Source organism: Euwallacea fornicatus, chromosome 1, assembly GCF_040115645.1.
Source record: "Euwallacea fornicatus isolate EFF26 chromosome 1, ASM4011564v1, whole genome shotgun sequence".
In the NCBI taxonomy this organism is placed as follows: Eukaryota; Metazoa; Arthropoda; class Insecta; order Coleoptera; family Curculionidae; genus Euwallacea; species Euwallacea fornicatus.
Window position 1 is genome coordinate 1,135,640 of NC_089541.1, and position 23,690 is coordinate 1,159,329.

The 23,690-nt window shown below is 40.5% G+C and overlaps 1 protein-coding gene and 1 pseudogene across 13 annotated transcripts in view; one reads left to right on the plus strand and one right to left on the minus strand.

Moving 5' to 3' along the window:
• LOC136340737 (multiple PDZ domain protein-like) overlaps positions 1-23,690 on the minus strand; it is a 59,298-nt gene that overhangs the window by 20,881 nt on the left and 14,727 nt on the right. For 9 of the 13 annotated variants that reach the window (XR_010732368.1, XR_010732367.1, XM_066285070.1 and 6 more), the window contains exons 4-18: positions 18,661-18,819; positions 17,860-18,009; positions 15,283-15,490; positions 15,133-15,224; positions 14,273-14,485; positions 14,022-14,222; positions 13,572-13,742; positions 13,360-13,512; positions 12,658-12,888; positions 12,024-12,263; positions 10,773-10,826; positions 8,309-9,261; positions 4,407-4,560; positions 3,955-4,056; positions 1,668-1,793 (exon numbers count right to left, since the gene is read on the minus strand). Coding sequence is in view for 11 of the 13 variants with exons in the window: in XM_066285070.1 (XP_066141167.1) it covers positions 1,668-1,793; positions 3,955-4,056; positions 4,407-4,560; positions 8,309-9,261; positions 10,773-10,826; positions 12,024-12,263; positions 12,658-12,888; positions 13,360-13,512; positions 13,572-13,742; positions 14,022-14,222; positions 14,273-14,485; positions 15,133-15,224; positions 15,283-15,490; positions 17,860-18,009; positions 18,661-18,819 (3,207 nt within the window). In the remaining 2 variants the exon portion in view is untranslated. Of the gene's footprint in view, positions 1-1,667; positions 1,794-3,954; positions 4,057-4,406; positions 4,561-8,308; positions 9,262-10,772; positions 10,827-12,023; positions 12,264-12,657; positions 12,889-13,359; positions 13,513-13,571; positions 13,743-14,021; positions 14,223-14,272; positions 14,486-15,132; positions 15,225-15,282; positions 15,491-17,859; positions 18,010-18,506; positions 18,520-18,660; positions 18,820-23,690 lie in introns of those variants that run through there. The other 4 variants (XM_066285114.1, XM_066285124.1, XM_066285073.1 and 1 more) reach the window with 2 other exon arrangements.
• Positions 1,750-12,029, plus strand: LOC136341017 (rhamnogalacturonate lyase-like; annotated as a pseudogene).

Genomic DNA, 23,690 nt, shown 5'->3' on the forward strand with positions numbered 1-23,690 from the left:
ACAAATAACAAACAGGGATTACGAAGTTAAACGGTGAACTTTGCGATGCTTTAAAGACGTTTTGATCATTCTCAGTAACAATCTCTAAATGGGAACGAGTTTGCTTTTGGTAGAAATATTGCTTTAAACATTCCGCGTGACATAAAAAAGAGAACGCTTCGTAAAAATTATTTAAATCAAAAATATTATTTGATTTAAATGATTTTTGCAATGTAAAAACCATCAATTTTTCAATTACGTATGTAGATTCTCGCATTTGCTTTTCCTTTATCAGAAATCTGAGTTTTTTTTAACCGTAAAAAGGGCAATAAACAAATCAACCTTATGAGGCCAGAATATCATTTACTGGCGACGGTGCTTCTAGAAGATGTTCTTTCATTTGTTCACTATCGTCGGCTTGCGAAAGGCTCTTTGACATTTAGTCACCATTTTGTCATCCAGTCACAAAGAAAGAAACGTTCAAGAAAGTCGTGATGGTCCTACAGAACCTCAAGATTGTCGCCTTAGACCTTAGACGCTAACAAGATAATCCACGACCGAATGGTGAATATGGATTTCTCACGAAAAAATCAATTTGTGACCTTGGCCACCCCAATCTCCAGACCTATCACCAGTCGAAAATGTGTGAGATATCGCGGGTAGAAGGTTACAAAAACCTCATCCTTCATAAACTCTGGTGACGGTGTGTAATGGTGTACAGATAGCTTGAAATGAGATGCCTCAAGAGGACATCGATCATCTTACTGAATCAATGCCTAGACGCGTCCAGTAGTGCACGAGACAACACGGGGGGCGACATATTATATATTAAGCTTTTTCCGGGATTTAGTCCTCGAATCTATTGAATCTTTTAGCGATGTGTTGTAATGTAAAAAACATGCATGTCCTAAATTATTTAAATCAAACTACTTTTACGGACGGTCCACTTTTCTGTGTCACGCAGTATATTGCTTTTGCTACGTCGTGATTCGAAGTGGGCATTTTTCAGATTCGATTCGGAGAAAAAATACGGCGCTTAGGTAAGGTGTGTCAATTCACGAAATACGAGATAAGCGAGCTATAGTTGTTACAATACACCCCTTTGGCGTGCCAAACTGACATTAATGGCGACTGTCAGTTTCGACGTATCTGACACTTAATTCAAAAACGATCGAAATTTTGGAAAAAACATTACTTTTAAAGTTAGATCACTCTGTTTGGAGCTCATTTTCGGTATTTTTTTCTAATTCAGCTCAGTTTGTTTTATTTTTAACAAATGTGGTCTAGACCGCGGCAAACAAGTTTATACCTTTCATTTCTCGTTCAACATCCCTTTAATCATTTTTTATTGTTGTCAATGCATAATATTTTCTGAATATTTACGTCCTTTTTTAACTTTCCTTGTGCTTGAGTGCGACAGATAATTTGCGTTGTTCACACTAGGAGAGCGACGTATGTAGGGCATAATAAATAACGACCCTTCAAAGGCGGTTATATAAAGATCCCGCGTGGGTGAACCCATCATTTATCTTACCCTTGACGATGAACCGCTTTATATCTGATTATGTGTAAGTGACAAATAAAAATGTAAAAATTTTCAGGACGACGTGCTAAAATGGTAAACGTGTTGTGGTTAAGAGAAGGAATCGCGAAGGCTTCTTTCATGGAAAAAATGGCGTGCAACTCACCCAAGGAATTAGAGATTGCACGAGGAACACGACGGGATTAGGGGCTCCCCTGATGGCTTCTACGGCCTTCTCATGGGTGGCCTCCCGCAAATCAATGCCGCTTACCTCGAGGATTCGGTCTCCCGTCTGTAAAACCAACAAAATAAACCAATTTATGAGAAAAAATCGTCAATACGAAGGCCTGTCAATGCAATGATGTATTATAGTGGCTCCAAATGCACAGTAAGCACTTTAATTAGCCACCCACCCAACCTATCTTTGGCCGCGTAAGCAGATTTTCAATATTGTTTAAATTAATTAGTAAACCAAAAAGACTTCCCGTCCCTTAATTTATAAACATCCTATAACTATCAAATTCCATGTGACAACGTCGCTCCCCCCTCCCCCCAAAAAAATGTGCACATATCTGTCAAAAATTGCCATTAGCCTTTAAAAACAAATGCCGAACACACCGTTGCCATTTCATTATTTTAGGTCAAAACAATTTTTGCGGATTCAAATTTAGGATTTTCTCTTTTATGTGGCAACGTTGCTTCTCTGCCAAATTCGGGCACGTGCAGGGTGTCCCCAATAAAGTATATTTTACGAAATTTGGCAGTTCTGCATTATCGACAACTGCGAATCGACAATGGCGTTCTCAGAATTCCTCCAGACCTTCTAGATTTCGAAAAATTCTATCCAACTTTGTGATTTTTTTATGCCTGTCATATTGGATTTTGTTGACGTCGAATGGACAATAAAAAAGCTTTTTATCCATTTATCACAAAGGGGCCTTTGGACCTATCACAGTAGAAAAAATAAACAAAAACATTATTTCACCTTAGCTTTGTGCTATTCAAAGAGCACTAATGTACCACATGTTCTATTTAATGAGCCAACAAAAACTTAATATGTTTTTTATTATTAACGGAATTATGATTCCATAAATTTTACCAAAATTAACAAAGGAACACAATGCAGGAATGGATACCTTCACTTACTAGAACTAGGAATTATTAATCTTAATAACTATAAAAATGTTCAAATGCTTCTCCGTTATGGTTGACACAAACTCTACAGCGCTTAACAATGGACATACAAGCACTTTTTACCATACATGGAGGTATTTCTGGAACGGTTCGCACAACTGCAAACTCCAACTCCCTTACTGTATCGTAAGATCTTCAGTAAACCTTATCTTTTACGCAATCTCAAGCAAAAAAAAATCTAGAGGTATCAAGTCTGGGGAGCGTGCTGGCCAACTGACAGATCCTCCATTTCCAATCCTATTATTTCCTTACGCATTGCGTAACAACTAATGAATTATGTGGTGGTGCTTCATTCTGCTGAAACCTATTAAATATTGCGTGTCGGAAATTACGCCTCTTCGGATACCTCTGGGGATACATATTTTCAGCTCTACCTGCCTTTCTTGTACGCAAAATGTAGCAATCATTAAACTTCTAGCCTTTCTTGATTTGAAAATCATTCATAATTTTATTACTTTAAAATTTTTGCCGGGTGAAAGTGTAAAACTGACAAAAATAACTTTGAAAGAGTGAAAACTGACCTGAAAATACAATAATAGTGATTGTTTGTTGCACGTCACGAAAGTATCCATAGCAACACGAAACTCTGGTGGCGCTTTTTGATTATAAAACATGGCACTTGTTTCTAGGCCCACTACGGTGAAATTATGGTTTTGCTTATCTTGTCTGTTTTGGCAGATCCAAGGACACCTTTGTGACACATGGTTAAAAAGCTCTTTTTATTGTCCATTCGACGCCATCAGAATCCAATATGGCGGCCATAAAAAATAGCAAAATTGGATATAATATCTCGAAATCTAGGAGGTCTGGAAGAACTCGCCATTCGATTGGCAGTTGTCGATAATGCAGAACTGCCGAATTTCGTAGAATTTACACAAGCGGCGCACTCGTAATTTGCGATTTTCGAAAATCACAGTTTTCAGTTTTTTGCTCATATTTTGCCAATCCCCTGTACATATTATTAATTTTAGAATATTCTCCGAATGGGCACAAAAATGCGCATCACTTTCCTAATTTGAGCCACCTTGCATCTCTTACCGCTTCCATAATCCCCGTGGAAATCACTTTATTTGGGAAACCCTGTGCACGCTTAAAAACAAACTCCAAACGCGACGTTGCCAGTTGACTTTTCCTTGACTTGCTGGATGGATCAAATCTCGACAAAAGTAGCCAAAAAGACCGCGACAAGTGCAAGACGAAATCGAGGCAGAATAGAAAATGAAAAAAAATGAAATGGGGGCTCATTTGCTGATATCTACCTTAAATTGTCCGATTTTAGCTGCTGCGGTCCCGGGTGTCACATTTTTGACGAATATGCCCAGCAATGCGCTCGGCTGGTTTTCTGAAGGTTGGACGTCTACCTTTAAGAAATAATTTTAATTTAAGAGGTAGTGGGTAGAGAATACAGAGCATTTAGTTAGAGATTTTGATGAGAAGAAGTAATAGAAAAATGCTCGAAGAGCGCAGATATTTCCATCCTAAATAGATCGTTAACTAATTTTAATCCCCATTTTAACGCTTTGTAGGACCCAAACAATGCTGTCGCTCCCCACGATTTATTAATCGAATTACGTCACATATGCGCGAAATGTCAACGGTAATATTATTTAAAAAAACGCGAAATACACGCAAATTTCTCTAATGGCCGAAATAAATTCCGACTAACAATAATTCGATCGATGCTGTGCAAACGTATCGAATCGAAACTTACCTTTCCCCCTACGATACTGATCCCCAAACTCTTCTCCGGCTCCCTGTACACCTTGACCACCCTCGGGGAACCCCAATGCTTATTCAACACATTGCCCTGGCTATCCTTCATGATGCCGTGATTGGGTTCGACGTGACGTATGACCGTCATTTCACTAGAAGAAAAAATGACACGTTCAGGAAACAAAATCTTCTAGGGCTTACTTAATCACGGCGTTCCCATTGCGAATTCGCTATTGTGGGAAAAAGTCCCATAAAGTGGGGGACGAACGCGATTCGTGACGGTTTCCGCGCGACACTGGAACAGTGTCGGCTCTAAAATCTTTAATCCCATTAAATCGACAACGAGATTACCGCTAAGTATTCCCTTTTGTCTTCGTCGAAGGTTACGAGGTTTGCATAACAACTTCGTTTTATTGTGAGCACCCTCACTCTTAACAGAGGCCCTTCACATTATCTCATAAAGCGGACAAATAGGTTTCATGGCAAATAACTAGACACTCACTCCCATCCAGTATAAAGAGTTATCTAAGAGTCCCAAGGACTTAAGTGGCATGTCATCCAAACCCATAGAAAACAGAATCACGGCAGTTGTGCAATAATCACGATGAAGTCTCTCACATCACCATTAACTCTTGTGTTTGTAGTCCTCGTCGCCTCCTCAAGGGCCTTCGTTTACCCGCGAGGCGAGGTCGTCATCTTGGGCAGGGACCTCTGCAACATCCCCTTCTACGGCCACGTCACAGCGACAACCCTCAACAAAAATGGGACGAATTTAATCGACAACATCCCCTATGCTTTGCCGAGATGGTATCTAGATTGGAACAGTGAGAAATTCTATTTCACCCCTAGTAGAGCGGACGTAGTGAGTAATGCTTCTGAGAAATCCCACGTAGTTTAAATTCAAGAAGCCTCGGAGGAACTGCTTTATATCGAATTCCAGTTGGGTAAGCTCTGAGAGGATAATAATATTACATTAACCCCCTGCATATAACCGCAGTGGTGCTCGTTGAGCTAAGCGAATTTAATCAGTACATCAAAGCCTCCAATCCGACCAATGCTTCAATAAGCATGACAGAATTTCAGCCGATTCATGGGGTGAATCACGACTTGATGCCGAAAGTTAACGATACGGTGCAAAGTGAAGACATTGTCCCTGACATTGTGGATAGACCCACCATCCAGGACACCATCTGGCCGCTTGACGGTGGAAGCTATTTGAGCAAATAGGATCTTTACGGGTACAATCGCGAAACTCCATGGATTGGTGTTTATGAGGGTAGGGAAGCTCCAGAATTTCACATGGAAACTAAAGCAGATCAACGATCCTTCTCGTAGGTGGTTTTGGGGCGTGGATATTAACCGCAAGCAGGGAATATCACTCCGCAGGGTCTTTAAAGTAATAACTACTGGTGCATCCTTAAATTGATAATGACTACTCGATCTTGAACTACTCCCACAGTGGCCACTTCTGACTTCACAGACCTGGACGCCCCTGCAGGATGGTCAAAGTTCTATGAACCAGCGTCGATCTCCTTTAATACAGGCGCAGACGTGAAACTCTTAGACGATGTATCTCGGCAGGCGCAAGTGAAGCAGATCCAATGGCTCTATCAGTAAGTTTCTCAATTTTTAACAAAAACTTTAAAGTTTAATGCAATTTTCATCAGATGGATGGATAAAGACAACTGTATCGGGAACTATAACAGGCCACGCCAGAGCTATAATAGTACTTTACGATTCCTTGGAAGACGAATTTGTTCTACAAAGTTTGAGGTGCTTGTAGCACCCCAAAACTGATGAAAATGACAACTTTACCATTAGAAATATCCTACCTGGGGGTTCCAAGTGGTGGCGTACACGATTGCGGGACAGGATACAGAGAATTTGGCCAGGAAGAACGTTACAGTTATAGCGGAAGGTATGGATAGTGCATGGAATATCTGAAGATGGTGGAAAGTTACTAAAAGGTTATTTTACATATCTCAAAATATTGAAATGGTTCCTAAAAAAAAGAAAGGCAGAGTTGAAGATACTCTATAATCTACCTCGCGGCTCTTGATGGTAGTTAATGGTACCCGGACTCAAAAAGTCCAATAATTCCTTTCATACAACTCTTCTTACAGACTCTTAATTGACATTAATAATTTTTCCTCAGAAATTCACCACATTGGGTCCTTGGACTTGCCGGAACCCAAAATCGTCTTCTGGTCCCTGGGATAGATCGATCGCAGATCCAGCGAGTACCACTTCAGCGACGAACTGCGCAATTTCTACTAACACCTTTTGCCTCCCCCAACATCACCTTGGAAATAGGCCAAAGTGAAATTAGTAAAAATTGATACTGCGCCCAAATCAAAATACCGGGCGTCTGAAGAATCACGTACGAGGGTAAACCTGAACTCCAAAGCAGGGTACTGAGGGTGGCTTTCGCGACTGCCAGCAACTCAACCTTGGCCACGATTTACGTTACTGGCAACAGGGTGGCTCATTACAACATCTACGTTAATGACTTTACCATATACAGGGATGTCTTGCAGAGTAGCAGGTTTCATCCTAAAAAGGTGGAGGTATCCGGCGACGCTGCTGTGGACGGGGTGAACGAAGTGGCCTCTGTTCTTGAGAAAGAGGGATGGTCATGTACGATGCTGTTAGTTTGGGAGGAGATTAGAATTGTTTTTATTTTATTTATCTGCGTTTCGGTTCGTCATCCAGAACGAGTGTCACTTAGAAACCCTGAAGTGCAAAAACGGCACTTGACTGCATACTTTAATTAAATCTTTACTATACAATTAAAATTTTGCCAGTATGCATAAGATCGATGGAAAAACAACGACCAGCACTTGAAGAAACGATATCCACACTAGTTTGTCCCTATATTACGATGGCAGTGAAACTGTTCCAGTTTCTAAAACACATTAAATGGAGTGAAACTGAATCCTTACAAACCGGAGTGGCAAACTAATCCCATTAGTTGCTTCTATTTAGGACGAAATAATGAGATCACTTAAAAAGTTCCAGCGAATGTCTGCCGCAAAATATGCGGTCACGGAAACCAATTAGGGCGCTTTCCAGTCCATCGGGATCGAGTCGTTTCTTGTCGAGGAGAAAATGGGACAAAGGCATTGTTTTTCCACGTTTAATATTTGAATTCAGATTAATATAATGCACAATTATCGATCAGTCCCTATACGCATTTTTTGATTGTTCCTTGTATAGTGATGCGTTGTGTGCTGCCGATACGTTGGCAGGTGACGAATAAACAAAAAAGGGAGAGAGATTTTCACTTGCGTAGGTGCGATAGAGATCTCGTATATTGATACGAATGCGGCTGGAAGGGGAGATAAGCGTCGGATTCTTTCTAGAAGAGTGTGCAGGATGATTCAAGTGTATTTTGATCTACTTCAGTAGATAAAGGCTAGGATTATTTTAAAACAGAAAGTTACAATAGAAGGCATAACTTTCTGTATTTGACAACATTGCCACGCAGATACTGATTGATCATGGTTTACTGGTGCGTACGCCTCAATTAGTGAAAAAATATACCTTTTAATTACCTGTTAACTTTCAATGGGGCGAGGAAAAACACAGATGAAAAAAGAGGGAGAAATAAAAATGTGAAATGCGAAGAAGAGAAAAGGACGGAATGAGAAAAAAGGTAATTATTGGAAAGGAACTTGTTTTTAGTTAATGATTGTGTAAAATTCCAATATGGCGTCCGTACGAAACAAAATTACTGTCAGTGCGCAAGATCCAGATTCGCAACGCGACGCTTCGTATCAATTTGTGTAGTGTTGTGGAAAGTGAAGTGAATTTCCTCTGAATAATCCGAACCGTGATCCAAATGTAAGTCGTATAAGAATAACGTATTTTCTTGCACTCAACTCTTTAACGAACACTCACCCCTCATTGTTGGTATAGCCGGTAACGAATGCCGACTTCCTGCGACCCCCCTCAGGTCCAGGGTCGTACGTCAAGGTGACGAAAGACCGATTCATAACATCAGGGGCGGACCTACTTTTAAAAGGCAATAAGATCTCATTGAATATCTGAGAGTCCGACATTTCGCTATCGATTTTCTCGTAGAGCGCAACGTTTTTGTATGCATCCAAACAGTTCTCGTAGTCGTTGTAGTACTCCCGTAGCTTATAGGTCAATTTCCTGGCCGCAGGAGTGTCTGGACTTTCCAGGACGTTGGGCTCGCTCATGCTTTTGCATACAGTTTCCCTTGTGGGTGTTGAGGGATATTGGACTAGAAAAAATTCATCTCCTTCACAATAGTCCGAATCGAGCTTGGATTCAAGACAAATGTGCTTAGAATCTGGAAAGGATTCCGTGGCCAAACACGGTTCCGAAGAGCATTGGCTCTTGGTGCACGGTTTGGGAAAGTCTGCGCTTAGATCTATCTTGGAGTTCGTTGGTGTCACATCATCTAATGCTTCAGAAATTACAACCTGTTCGATTTTTGTAGTTTCATCAGACAAAGACCCTTCAATGCACGTGTCGTAATCGTCCCTCTCCGAGGACAAAGTGCTATGTAGAGTCTGAGTGAAGCTCAAGTCTTTCACAACTCCCCGCACATTGTTCCTCGCACCGGGGTCCAAACAGTTTTCATTGGTGCTTTTGAAACTAATATCGACGTCACTGTCACCGATACTATCCCTGTTAACGTTCAAGTGATTGATAATGTGATTTGGACGATTTTTCTGGCCAAAATCTTCTACTTGGGAGGTGGGTGGGGAGTGGTTGAAGGGACGATCGTCATCGCAGTAGATCGGGCCCGAAACAAGGTCCTCTTGGAACTCTTCGATGCATTCTTGGAAGTCTTCCAGGCAGGTGTGGTCGTCCTCGGTCTCCTGCAAGTAACGAGAAGAGATGAAATGAGGTAGAAAAGAGAGTTAGCTGCATCAGATTTACATAATTTTGACCGCTAAAACTACCAATTGAGGAGTAAACCACAGAAGTGTTTCATTTCTGAGAATTGAACACTTCTGTGTGTCGCATTTGTATGATTCAAAATTATGTACTAATTATTGCCCAACATCATCCCTAATTCATCTTTGACTGTCAAATTTACGGTGACGAAAAAATTTCGCGCCCGCCTACAGTTGAATTATATATACAGGGTGTCCCATAAGCGTTTCGTTATATTTCGGGAGGTGATAGCACGTTGAAAAATAACGTGGCTCCTCATATAAATGATATTCCAATGATGCTTCATTAGCAAGACATAGGGTGGCAAAACTTAAAAGTTTGATTAAAAACTTATATGTTTATTGATATCTTCAAAAGCGCATGACGTATGTAAACGCTATTTTGAATTTTCGGACGGTTAAAGTAGACGCAGTTCTTTGTGCAAAAAGATTATTTTTAATTTCGCCGGTGTATCGTAAAATTACTAATCAATCACCAATTAAATGATGGAAGCGGCCTGACTCACATGCATTTAATGATTCAGGTGAAAATTAAGCGTTTATTCCGACATTGTTTGTGCCCTCAGTAGCTCCACCTGGTGGTTATAAATTTTACTATCGTTTAACAAGGGCTCAGACAATCGGCACCATTGCTTGAAGTAACCGGTAGATCTGCACCACTGAATTTTCATCTACAATTACCATTTAATTTATGTACATAATTGCCAAACTGGGTCAAATTGAACACTTTTAAAGGGAAAATCCAATTTCTGGCGGAGAACAAAACCGATAGTGGCGTTCGAGGCCGAATATTTTATGACTGAATTATTCTATTTCGGGTGATTCCGGTGATGTAAGATTTTAATGACAAGTTGTTGTTTAATAGCTTCCGAAGAGATAAAAAGTTGTAAAACTACCCAATACTTAAAAGAAAAAAGAACATCTCTGAAAGTTATGTATGATTCTCGATCAAAACCGAACTATAGATTAAAAACCAATCAAATAAATTGTTCAACTACAATGCACTCGTCATAGACATGCAATTCAGGTCTCAACTATCAAACTCTCCCTCGTGAATTCTGACTGCTGACATACCGGTTGTTATGAGGAAAATAACACACTTTTTATTCCCATTAAGCACATATATTTGAACAATGGCACATTTATGGAACAATATCCTTTCAATTAACATTAAAAAAGCTTATACAATGTATATTCCTGATATGTATAAATAACAACTTCAATTAATTAAGTAGAGAACACGCACAACAACTTGAAAAGGTGCCTTTCTAATTCAGCAGCCACTTCCCGACGGCTAGGTCTGAAACAAGACATAATTTATTACTTTTACAAAGAGCGATGCGTGCATTACGTGCAGTAATTTCGGAGCATATAGAGCAAACTAAAGAAAAGTCATTTTGACGTTGCCATGCAAAAAATGACAGTCAACTTACCAGGATTAAGTATCCGATCTCGTCGGACCATCGGTGCAAGATTTTCCGCAAAAACTGGAATAAATAAGTTCCCGTCAGATGTCGTTTACTCTTTGGTGCTGAACATCATACACTTAAAATGAACACGATTGTTTTTTTTTGTGGTAATAAATCGCATTTTGAAAAGGCCTAAAATGGAATTTTTTTTTATTCATTCGGCCATTAATTACATGTACGTGTGTGTTAACCAGTGGCGGAGAGATTTATAGATTTACGGTAACTTGGAAGTAAACAAAGAACTACATTGTCGGTACACTCGATTGCTAACCGAACTCTCTCCTATCCGCAGTTGAGCCAACAGGGGTGTGGTAAATAAGTATCATTTCACAGCCTGAAGTTGCACTATCCGATTCATTTTATTACATACATGTATCTATTACACATGGTGTAAAAGACTTTAATGCATCATTTGAAACACAAACAGGCCCTAAAAATATTTTATTAACCCTCTGTTAGAACCATAAGAAACGTATGTACACAAGCAAAGGTAGCTCGATAAAGGATGTATATACAGGGTGGCGCATTTCTTCCACCGATTTAAACGAAAATATAAATCAAATTTAAAAGTTGCAATAATTATGGCGTAGTGTAGTTCGTTATACTCCATATACCAGTGAATTAATTTTTCATCACTATTTTCAATTAATCTCACTTAAAATGCAATACGAATATTTATTCCTATTCGCGATATCTCAAAGAAATATTTTTAGTTATATACAGTGGCCAAAAAGTAACCCGATGATACTGCTCTGTGTGCATGTTTTTGTGCGAATATTGTGCAATTATTTATTAACTTTTTCGCTCTTGTGAAGATTTCAGAAATGTGATGTTGTGAAGTTGATGTAAGTCTATGCAGGTCGAACTATTTCTTGCGAACGGTATAAAATTCGGCGCGGCCGACACATCGCAGCACTGCTTGATCGCTATATTTCCTGACTAGTACTTTTCCAAAAGAGCCTATTTCCTTTTTGAAATTCTTACAGAAAACTAGTGGTTAGAGAGAATCAGAATCACGGAAGAAAAGGCCACCGCCGTCATCAATTCGACGACGTCAACGATATCTACCCCTCTCAAGCTCCACCCTGCAGAAGCATGCCAAAGTACGAAAGAACCTCATAAAGGCATATTCAGACAGACGACTTTGTGACCTGTTCTTGGTTGATCTCAGATTGACATTGATGTACATGTCCTTTCTCATAAAAAAAAGCTTACCTGACTGGCGTAAGAAACAGCATCGCCCCCATTCAAGGGCTTCGCCACCGAAATCCGCACTACTCCTTTAGGCGCCCCCTTCAGGACTTGAACTGCGACGTCCAAATAAGCCCTGGCGACGTCCACGTCGTTCACTGCCAACAACCGATCACCGGGTTTCAATTTACCGTCGGTCTGGGCTACTCCTCCCGGCACCAAGGAACGGATTACTATCACAGTTTCTTGAGGATTCAACGGGTCCTAAAAAATATGTGGCATTAATCCATCCATGTAAGAACTTAGATGGAGGAGACATAGCATTGCTTTATTACAGTTCCGTTCCACCTTTTGGCACAGATACTAATCCATGGCGACGAAATTGTAGAAAGTGACTGTACCATGATCCTGTACATCTAATATATGCAGGAGTGAGGCGTAAAACTAGGGAGAAAATTACGTCGTGTGGACACTAATAACACATAGCGGTATTCCTTCCAAAAAATTGGATAAATTGTAATGGAATACCGGCAATTTTTTACTACGTCCAGTTCTTCTAAGTAGTTGATCCCACGCAAGTTTGGTTCATTCGTACGCTTAATACTATGATCTTTCCAATTACGTCCCTGGTTCGATTATGATTCAGCATTCAACTTACCTGGTAATCCAAAATCGAAAACCCCAGTCCGTGGTCGCCCTTATGCAGTTCCACCACAGTGGGTTCCTCGCACCACATAGGTAATCCAGCAATCAGTTCCAAAGACCTGGATTTGCCCGTTGAAAGGCCCTCACTGCCCACACTAGATGCGATGGATGTCTCCGATTTAGCTTTGACTAAATTGGACTGCTCGGTGGAGATCAGGGTTTGAAAGCTGCCAGCCAAGATTTTCTGTTTTGACAAATTTTCGCTTTGAGACATAAATTCAAATTTTGGAAATTTAGAAGAAATCCACAATGACTTGAACCAATATAGTGCGGTGCACGGGCAATAAAGCGTAGAAACGAGAACCAAACTGCACAGGAAAATTTGACCTAAAACCGAGTTTAACCAATTTGGGTCTAACTTCGCTGAGAGTCCTGACAATATGGTGAACGAAGTCCACTCTAAAAAACTTGAAATTACAATTTTGTGAGTTAAAGCTTTAAATCGACTTAACAAAATTGTGATTTGCATTTGGTGGCTCATAAATTTTGACACAATTCAATTATTTTTACTTTGCCGAGCTTTATTGCTAATCCTGACGACACAATGGAATGCCACACATTTGTTGCATTTGAAGTATTTGAATCAAAGTTGTGCACTGACCTCTCGGGCTAATCATAACATGTTTTGTTTTTGAATTTAAATCTAAAAACTCACCCTGGTCTGAAACGCATCCGGACATTGAGATGTATCGATTATCCTAATAGGAACGGGATATCGGGCGCAGACTAGACATACATTCATTGGCAGTTGTTTTAAAATTGAAACCACCTCGAGATGATTTAGCCCTAGAAGCTGAAGACCGTTCGCCTGGAAAAAATGTTGATGGTTTAACGGGGATATCAAACGAATTAAAAACTAAAACTCACTTCCAATAACTCATCTCCGGGTTGCAAAAGTCCATTTAGGCCTACAGGACCGTCCGGAAGAACGTTGCGAATGTAGTGGTGCGGCCGCAGCTCCACCCCGTTTTCCACATCCACGGTGCCTTCCAGGCTGATGCCCAAACCCTTATTTTCCGTCTTGCTCATTTGTGCTATCTGGAAATTAACCATCATTAGCGAGAGCAAAAACAAAATCGTCCAATATCATGGACACGAACTAACGCTCATTAATTTCACAACTTGTGGAACTTTTTAATTACGAAATTGGACCGATCCGAACCTCACTGGATGAACTCGTTAAGTCCTAACCACTCTCATAACGCACTCGTCGGAACTAAAGTTTCGATCTCACCGGAAGATATAAGGTGTAAAATTGGGTAATTTCGCCACGGCAACTTTAGAAAATTGAGTGATTTATCGCGCTCTTTTACTCACCAAAATTTGAGCCTCCTTATCGACTTTATCGGCCCATTTGTCACGGATCGACTCGCGGCTGCTCTGGCTGAAATGCACCGATTTTCCTCCGTCGATTACGATCTCTTTTTCTTCGTCCGCGGGACTACCAGAGTCGAAGAGGATCGTTGAGTCGAAATCTACACTTGTCCGCGATTCTCCCTCGGGCTCAATGGCCATGTGCTGAAAGCGATTGTAAAAGTGCGTTATTTTCCAAACTGAGGAAGACCTACCACCAAACTGAAGGGTATTTTTGGTAGCGAGGAAACGGTGGGGGATGGCGGCGAAGGTGGGCGCAGTTCGTTCGCCTTGATTGCTTGTTGCAGCTGTTCATATTTCGGTCCTCTGAGGTATCTCTCGAACTTAATTCGCACGCTGGGGCCAGCGTTTTTTAGGAATTCAACGGCTTGGTGGTTGGTGTAGCCTATCACCGACGTCCCATTCACCTATGTGATAATTTTAAGAAGGCTTAAGATGCTAACAACAATCCTCTAGCTTAGCTAACGGGCGAAAATGACAACTACGGGACAGCATCTTGTCAAACTGCTACGTTCCTGGCGCATGCCCTTTGTGTAAAAGTAGCGTCACGCATGGTGTAGGCAGAGAGTCGCTCACAGGCGTCCAGCAACGTGTACAATTATCGTTAATAATGATAATAAAAAAAAACATAAAACGAACGATGAACGCGTTTTCAGAGGTAGAATTCATAGCTGACAAAATGATTGAATTGAAAATATTGTTCCTCAATTGGCATTTAAAGCATTAAAGTACATCAGTGACTGGATGAATGTGCATTAAAGGGGAGACAGTAAGTGTTTGTTAACCTGGCAGTCAGCCAGTCGGCCGGTGAAGATAAAACTCAGGCATTGACATGAAATATTTTCGAATCCTGAACTTTTTGACGAAGATTTACAACCGCCCAGGAAAGTTCATACGAATGTTGAGAAGTTGAGCAGAAAATCGCTCGGTAAATTGAATAGTTAAAAAAAGTTCACTAAGGGATTTTTTTTTTAACTTGAAATTGAAAGAATCTCCCAACGCAAAAATGGGGCTGACGCCCCATAACGAACAAAATATTCCCACCGAAGCTTACCTCTATGATCCGATCGTTGACTTTGATAATTCTAGTGGAATCGGCCGCGCTCCCTTTACTGATGCTCTTCACAAATATCCCCGAAATCTCCTCTGCCAGGAAAAGAACACTTTAACTAATCTAATATTAGATGTTTGAGGACAAATTTACCTTTTTCGCAAACGTACCCGGCCACAGTAATCCCCAAGCCCAGATCGTCCTTTTTCAGTTCGATCGAAAAAGTTTCGGTTTCCGGCAGACTTTGGTCGTTCTCGGGGGTGGGCGGCGTGAGGGGCGGCGGCGGCGGACATATTTTGGGTATCGGAATCTTGCCGATAGGTAGAGGGTTCCTAACGACGTCCACGATGTCTGATATTGGCTGAAAGTTATTGAATTTCTGTGCTATCCGAATGGCTTATCCTATTAAAGCCTAATCTCTTCTGCCATTGAAACACTGACAATTCCAGATATTCGCCTTTCGAATTTCGACTGATTCGTTTTGGGATTGGATAGGGATTTGGCTCGAACCCTACTTCTTAAGCCTTTATCTCGAGGAAATCAGGGGAAATAGATTCTTTTTCCTTCAGTGTCGTGCGGAGTACACATCGATTTAATCTCGAAATGTTAATAAACAGAACGGAGGTCGATTCTGGCGCACCAAACTTCAGGAAACTTCCAGTTTAAATAAATAGATAGTGTTTAATTAAGCGCCGCAGTTTAAGCGCTACGGAACGAGTTTGTTGAGTTTGATTTGGGGCTTTTCGAGGTCGCTTCAACCACCACTAGAGTAATATTGAACTGGAACTTTGCTTCGGCTTTATGGGTGCATTAACGCCTGCATTTGAGACTTTTTAAATGTTGACGGAACAACGCGAGCGCTAAAGAAGAACAAATCCGAAACTGTTCAATTTTCTGTTCGTTCTACAGGTGGCCACATCGGGCAAATGCATATATGACTAATTCGCATACGCATATCGTATGTTAAAGGAAAATGTTCCAGCATCGTAGAATCAAGGGTCTAACGTTGCTCAATGTAAATTGGCACCTTCTTTGCTCGAAAACCAGAGGCGTAGCTGGCGAGAATTTCAAGTTATTAGGGAAAAATGTGAGTGGCCGAAAATTCAATTTTGACCGCTCTAAGATCGGAAACGAAGCACGCGGATAATGACTATAAACAATTTGTTGAAATACATCATAAACGATTGATCAGCTACTTTGTACATTAAAAGAGAAATTTTCCGCCGCTGCTGATGGTGTGAGATATTGACGTTCTGGCCTTATTAAATAGGATGATAGCTGGCCTATTGATTGCTCTAAAAAAAAGAGAGAAAAATAAGACTACTGACACTGAAAAACAGAACAAAGCGGACAGTTATTCTGATTAAAATACTCTTCTTCTAAATCTGCTCATAACAAGCCCATCAGTTTCCAATCGAACTGCAAACGAACATCACTGTAACGGCAGGAATCCGAGGTAATATTAATAACCGAGCTCCAAAGGGGGCCCACCTAATACAATTTACGTGCATTAGATATGAATGGGCCCGTTTCGTAATTTAGGCGCGCGCGTAAGTAGTAGCTATTACGCTCCCGTTGTATCTTCAGAATGCAATATTAACCTGAGCTTATAAATCATGGATAATTTATTGTCTTTGCGGCCATCGTGAAATCAAACAGAAATGATGAATAATAATTACGATGTTTGATTGGGTGTGAACGACCTTATCCTTAAACGATAAATGTCTACTTTAACTAATAGCGATAAACTCGAAAGGATCATTTTGAATAGTAACGGTGCCAAGTTAGTGATTACTGAATGGGGATTATTCTCCTGTGTCTGTAGTCGTTTGAGCATAAAAACGATATTAAGCGCCGTGCTTGTTTGTCTTTTTTCGCTTCCCAGCGGCCATATTGGATTTCCGCAGACACTTTCGAAATGAATTTTTGGACGCGTTCGCTTTGCAACTCAAGAGTTCGCGGAAATATCACTCCGTCTCACTCCCGGTCGTTTCTGAGTAATGGCGAAAAGCGACACGTGTTTGTACTCTTCGAAAATCAATTCGAAACACCTTGAATTAGTCACCCTAATTGATCACACGTTAAAACTGAAAATGTAAGCAACTTAATAACGGATAAAAGGGACAAAGACGAAGCAAAACGCCGACAAGGACGAACAATTAAAACGTGTAAAGGAAAATCCCGTTAGAAATTGCTGAACCAACTCTATGTAATTTTTCGCGCGGCACGATAAATCCGTTTCCAACGATTGCGAGCGATTTTCGCAAGTGCAGAGACTTTTAATGTACAACAGTAAACAGATGGCTTTTCCATTTTCGGAAAATCACTAAAACTCGATTGAAATTCAAGAAACGTCGCCACTGTCCGCCTAGTGACGCAAACAAAAATGCCTGACGCGGGCACGGCCCACTGCACCAATTTTTCGTTTTTACAATCAATTTCGTCAATTAACGAATATTTACGGCAGACAACTGAAATTTTAATTGCGAAATAAGGCCCCTTGGGTTGCACCTTACGTCACTGATTCAGTTTTGCTCTAAATTAGGCCAAAGCGGTTAGTAAACCGATAGAATGCAAAAAAACATCGCTGAGAAATGCCACCAGAGACAGTTTAAGTGGCGCCATCTAGAGATCCTACGTCGATCTAATTTCGTCACGAATTAGCCTCGATAGAGCTGAGGTATTTTGTAATGTTACATTATAGGCGTGAACGGATGCTTTCCGACTTACATTTGGGCTTCCGAAGATGAGAGGCATGTACGGCATAGGCGGCATGGAGGCACAGGTTCCTGGAAACCCATTATCGAGCAGGTGCTTCTCGAGCTCAATCGGATCTCCGAGGATTTTCGTTGGTACTATAGGCGCGTGACTGCCCAAAGCCTACAGAAAGAGACACAGGAGTCTACTAAAACCAAATAACAATGACCATTTCACCTGAAATATTGCAAAAATTGATTAAACATACTCGTTTATATGCAGCTTTTGACGTCGATGGCGGAACGTTAGAATCCGTTTTATGATTACGACATTTTCACTGTTTTCCAACAGAACCTGACATGGAATTACCCCCATCAAGCTAAGTAAATATACTCATAAACCCGCGTCTCTCATAACCAACTAAGTTATGTGCGGTCCGATAACTCTATTCGCGCCAGACTCTGGCTATCAAATCGCTCTATTTCCCACGCAAACGGATGCTCCAACCGCCGGCGATTCGCTTATTTTATCGACAAAGGTTTAACGAACCCTCCCGCAATTACTCTCGCATAAAGGCAACCGTTTGCCGGCACGATTTGTTTTTCGCTCTCGTTTGCATCTTTTATGCGTTGGCTGCACTGAGAATCGAGATAAAAATGCATTGAGAATTAAGCAGTTACCTGGATGTCGGCAGTGGTAACAAGACGCATGCGCTTCCGTCTTCGGACACTCGTTTATTTTATAGACAAATTTTTAGTGAACCCTCACGTAACTACTTCCGCATAAAGACTTTTCACATGGCGGCCGAGTGGAAAACCGAAGTGGAGTATTTACCTGGATGTCGGCAGTGGTAGAGTCTACGGGTCTGGCGACCACCATTCGCACGTGAACTCCGCACTGGCGCAGGACTGAAGCCACTTGCTCGGAACCGAGTCCGCGCAGGTTCACCTCGCCGATCTGAAGGATGTGGTCGCCGCTTTGTAATCGCCCGTCCTGGAAAATCAATACCGATGAAGGGTACCGAAAGAGCGCTATTTTGCGGAAAAAGGTCGTTTCACATTTAAATTAATGAGTTGAAGCGGCCTGAAGGATCAAGCCAGTAACCTACACGGCTGAGTGTTGAAGCTCCACCAGAAGGTCGCCGGAGCGAGGGCGACTTATTTGAACAGCACTCTCCATATGAGACTACGCACTTTAAAAGTCAAACAAATACTTTCTAATCGAAGTAAAAAATTCCTTTTCTTTGCTTATATACAATTGATAAAAAAAATTAACTAACATATAATATACCGATTCTATGGAGTTTATTATTAAATAAGATAACTACAAAATATTTATAAATCATGTCTTCTAACTGCCCTCCATCGACTTTTATCAAATTGTTTTTTTCTTATGCGTTATCGTTTGAAAGTCATAAGAAAAACAGCTAAGGAAGGATAGTAAAATTATTTAATTGTACAACAAGTACTAAGCAAGCAATCGTTAATAAATTTTCACAAAACTAGATGATAAATAAAGCAAAACAAATACCATATATAATTTAACATATTTTTGATATGACTTCCCCCTCCCGCGGGGCGGATTTGAGCCCTTCGCCCAATTTCCGTCTCAGTAGCTTTTCGTGATATTTCCTGCGTCAACTGATTGCAAGTGGTTGTTATTTTCCCCTTTAAGTGGTCCAAATTCCTCGAAGGGCTTTCATAAGCTTTATTTCTGAGAAATTTCCGCAAGAAAAAGTCCAAGAGAGTTAAACTGGGGGATTTTCCTGGCCGCCGCACAGGCCCGTTAATGCCAATTCAGTTTTGTCCGAACGTGTTATTTAGGTATTACTGCAAGATGCGAGTTTTGCGAGGTGGAGCACCGTCGTACCGAAACCAAAAGAGGCTCTTTAAATGTAGAGAAATATTTTCAGATGGTACTGGAAGTTGTTCCTGAAGGAAACTCAAATAACGTCCACTATCTAATAGGCCTTCGTGAAAATAAGGCCCGATTTGATGTTTGCCAATGGTACCACTCCACACATTCGGTCCAAAATGAACTTGGTTCTGATTGACGTTGATTAACAAAGTGTGAATTCTCAGTGGCCCAAAAATTCTCATTGCGCTTACATGATAAGTCTCTGCTAACAAGACGAATTTCATCCGTCCACAGAATGTGAGAGAATAAGTTGCGAGAAAGTCCTTGTTCATTCACCACTATTAGGGGAAAATAACTCGGTTCGCCAAGTGAAATTCTGACAAATTTTCCATATTATGAACTCTAGAATCGTGATATTTGTCCGCTTTCAGACTTCTTCGAATACCCGACTTACCAATCCGCAATTCCACACTTGCTTGTTGTATTGAATTGCGCGAATTTTGGTTAAAGTACTGCTCCAGCTGCACTATGTTTGTTTCGATCTCGTCGTTGTATTTTTCTTTAAAAAATGCGTTTTCATTTTCCCTGAAAATCCCCTCCAGCCGCGCAAACATTTCCCTATCTGGAACTTGACGTTCTGGATATCTTTCTCGGTGTAAACTGACTGCTCTTATAGAATTTTTAATTGCTTCTCCATAAATTATTAGCATGCCCACCTTTTCCCCGCGCGAGGGTACGTTTTTAACCCCTTTTCTCGTTCAAAATATGTTCTAACACGTTCTATGACAATTTTAAACCGTGGAAACCTGGATCTGACAACCTGGATATGAGAATAAATCAAGTCTAGTTTCGTATTTCTGGACGTATTTTTTCGACAATCCGTAAACGTGTTTGCTTACAAACTTCAAACGATAACACGTAAGGAAAAACTTCTTTACAAAACGTTGCGCGGGAAATCGGGTCAATACAATTTTGCCGGGATTCGAGCCTTTCCGGAAAAAAAAATAAGTGATGACGTCATAAATCGCAATTCCGACGTTTTAGAAATGAACTTCCACGGGTGGAAATGGAGGTTCCGCTGGAGGCTCACGGTTAAAATTTTCATATCGCCCTTCGTTTCCACAAAATAAGTATAGGGACGTCCGAGTTCGAGACACCCTTTACAAATCCATCAGGAAGATATCTTGATCATTTGGCGAATGCGAGTTAAATTCCGAAAACGTAATATTCAGTGAAAATCGCGAATAACGACGTCGGTTATTACAAGTGGCATCTAGCGACGGAAATTCGAACGTTTGGTTCAATTTGCTTTTGCCCCATTGCAAAAAAGTCGCTTTTAACGTCCGCAAAAAAGACATATTTGCTGGTTTGCTAGACGGGTATAACAACGTTACGGGATATGGTATGGTAATTGTAGTATAAAGTCGACACTGCCGGCATTCTTTGAAAAGTCGTTCAAAGGGTGCCCGAGATTTTTTAAAAAGCAGTGCCTTTAGCGGCGTTACAGACAAATCCCAGAAAATCCTTTTTAATATGAATATTTAACACGCCCATGTATGGTCGTGGTTTTTCTACGATTTCCATGTAAAGCTGCTAAAACAACGCTTTTTTGCAAGTTCCGGTCTCTTCACGGAATTTCCAGTTGAATGCCGGCAATGTCGACTTTACATTGAAATTGTTATAAATGCACGAAAAATCAATTTCTTTGAGCCATTTACCCACAACAAACAACTAAAACTGCGGCAAAGGAGTTTGTCGATTTAAGCCATAGAATCTGAATTTTTAATGTGTCCATATTTCCATTCATGTTTTGTGTCGTTAAATAGCTCGGAGAGATTAATTTTTTACAGGAGAGTGTAGAGAGAATAGGAATTATCGGGAAAATTCCTGAATTATGAACGAGGACTCTATAGTAAATTAGAGACTTTGTTCATTGTATGTATTGAGCTTGTTTGCGGAATTACAATTTGGTTTGTGTTCTAAAAAATTACTTCAAGAAAAAGAAAAGTTTTCCAATCTTGAAGCAGGTGAAAGCAGCAATACCACGGCAAATGAGGCGCACCTATCGAATTCGAGTGTTTTTGCAATTTGGAAGGAAGGACCCAGAAAATATCAATAATTCAGTTAATGAAAATTTGTTGTCTGAGAAAAATCTTAAGTTTTCCAATCGTGGGGATATTGATCGAGCATTATTTAAGTAGTTTAAAAAGGAAAAAGAAAAAATAAATTAAAAAAAATAATAAATCAGGACTCGGTGGCCCAATACTACAGGCCAAGGGGGGGGGCAATTTGCCAAAATAATGAAGAAGGCCCGGGGTATATAAATGCTTAGAAAGCTACATTAAACGATGCCGGCAAAGACAACATGGTATATGGAAAAATGAGTGACGAAGCTGCTAGTATGCTAGTTGAATGACACGAAACTGTCTCAAAACTGTGGGGCCATAAATTCGAAAGAATTACCAGAATTACGAGACGTTTAACGCAAATGAAAAAGGACTTTTCTACAAAATAACTCCTCACAAAACAGTGAAATTTAGGGGAGACAACCACTGAGGTGGACAAATGTCCAGGGAATTAGTCACGCTTTTTTGTTGTTACCAATATGGCAGGATGCGAAAAATGTACGTTGATTGTTAGCGAAAAATCCTCGCCTTTTCAAGAATATTAAGTCGTTACCTGGTCCCTAACGTTTAATTAAAAAAAATCTGGATGACATCAGACTTTTTTATTAAATTTTTTCAAGACTGAGACGCTAAATTCAAAAAATTAATAAACAATAAAAAATTGTTGCTTTTATTAGACGATTGTCCAGCGCACCCGAAAATGTCAGACTTAGAGAATATCAACAACGGCCGCTATCTCCCACCAAATATCGCACCAGTTCTGCAACCAATTGATCAAGGTATCATAAGATTAATGAAAGTTCATTTTAGATAGCTCCAGCTAATGAATATTATTGAAAACAATCAGCAAAACAAAGAGCGTGCTATTAGTCTTTTGAATGCAATATTAATTATTCCTGAAGCATGAAACGGGGCATCACCCCAAACAATCACGAATTGTCTTAGACATGCAGGTTTGCAACGAGCACCAGTAGCTGACGACTCTGAGGAGGAGGAGGAGGATCTTCCTTTCGCTGAAGTGTCAAGAATGATAAATAATGATTTCGAAAAAGAAAATGATGCGCCTTTGCCTGTGATAAAAAAATCTTACATCGTTACAGCAATTGTGGAGCGATTTTGTGAGTGCGGACCTTCGCCTGGGACCAAACGGTGCTCAATCCGCGTAGCAAATTGCACACGAAGTGCTCACGATCCGAGAAATCCAAGATGAAAGTGGTGAAGCCGGTGAAGATTTCAAGTCGCCATCGATTGCCCTATAGCCTTAAGGCCGCACTGAGTTGTTGCTTCATTAGCAATTTCGCAAAAAATTGCAGCGATATGACTTTCCCTTTTCAAAATATCGCCAAACGAATCAATGACCGCAACTGTCAAATTTCATCTTTAAGTGTAAGTATCTCCGGAACGGTTAAGAATAAGAGTAAAACGTTTCGTATGAAAGGTGTTCAGGATTCATCGTAGAGTCCAAAAATGTAATGGAATACGGGGCGTTCCGTTTAAAATAAGCGAGTCGACGTCTACTTCCGGTACAACCGGAAGTGCCGCCATCTTGAAAATATTTTTAACGCGTGTCTCCCAACGGCTTGAGTGTATCTCCCCATTTTCAGTTTTTTTCCAATTATGGTTTTCCCGCAGTCGACCGAGGGCCTTGCCGGAGGACCACCCCGTATGGTTGTTCCAGCGGCAAAGGGCTTGTGAACGAAATCAACTCCATAGGGGAAAAAATTGAATTGATTTATTTCAAAAAAGCAAACAAAAATTGTGGAATATTTGAATATATAATGGGTTTTTGCCATGCATACGTGAATAATTTGGAAGTTACATCAAATTATTCACATTTTATTATTTATCTTTTATAGCTTTTAATTTTTTACTGAAATTTAC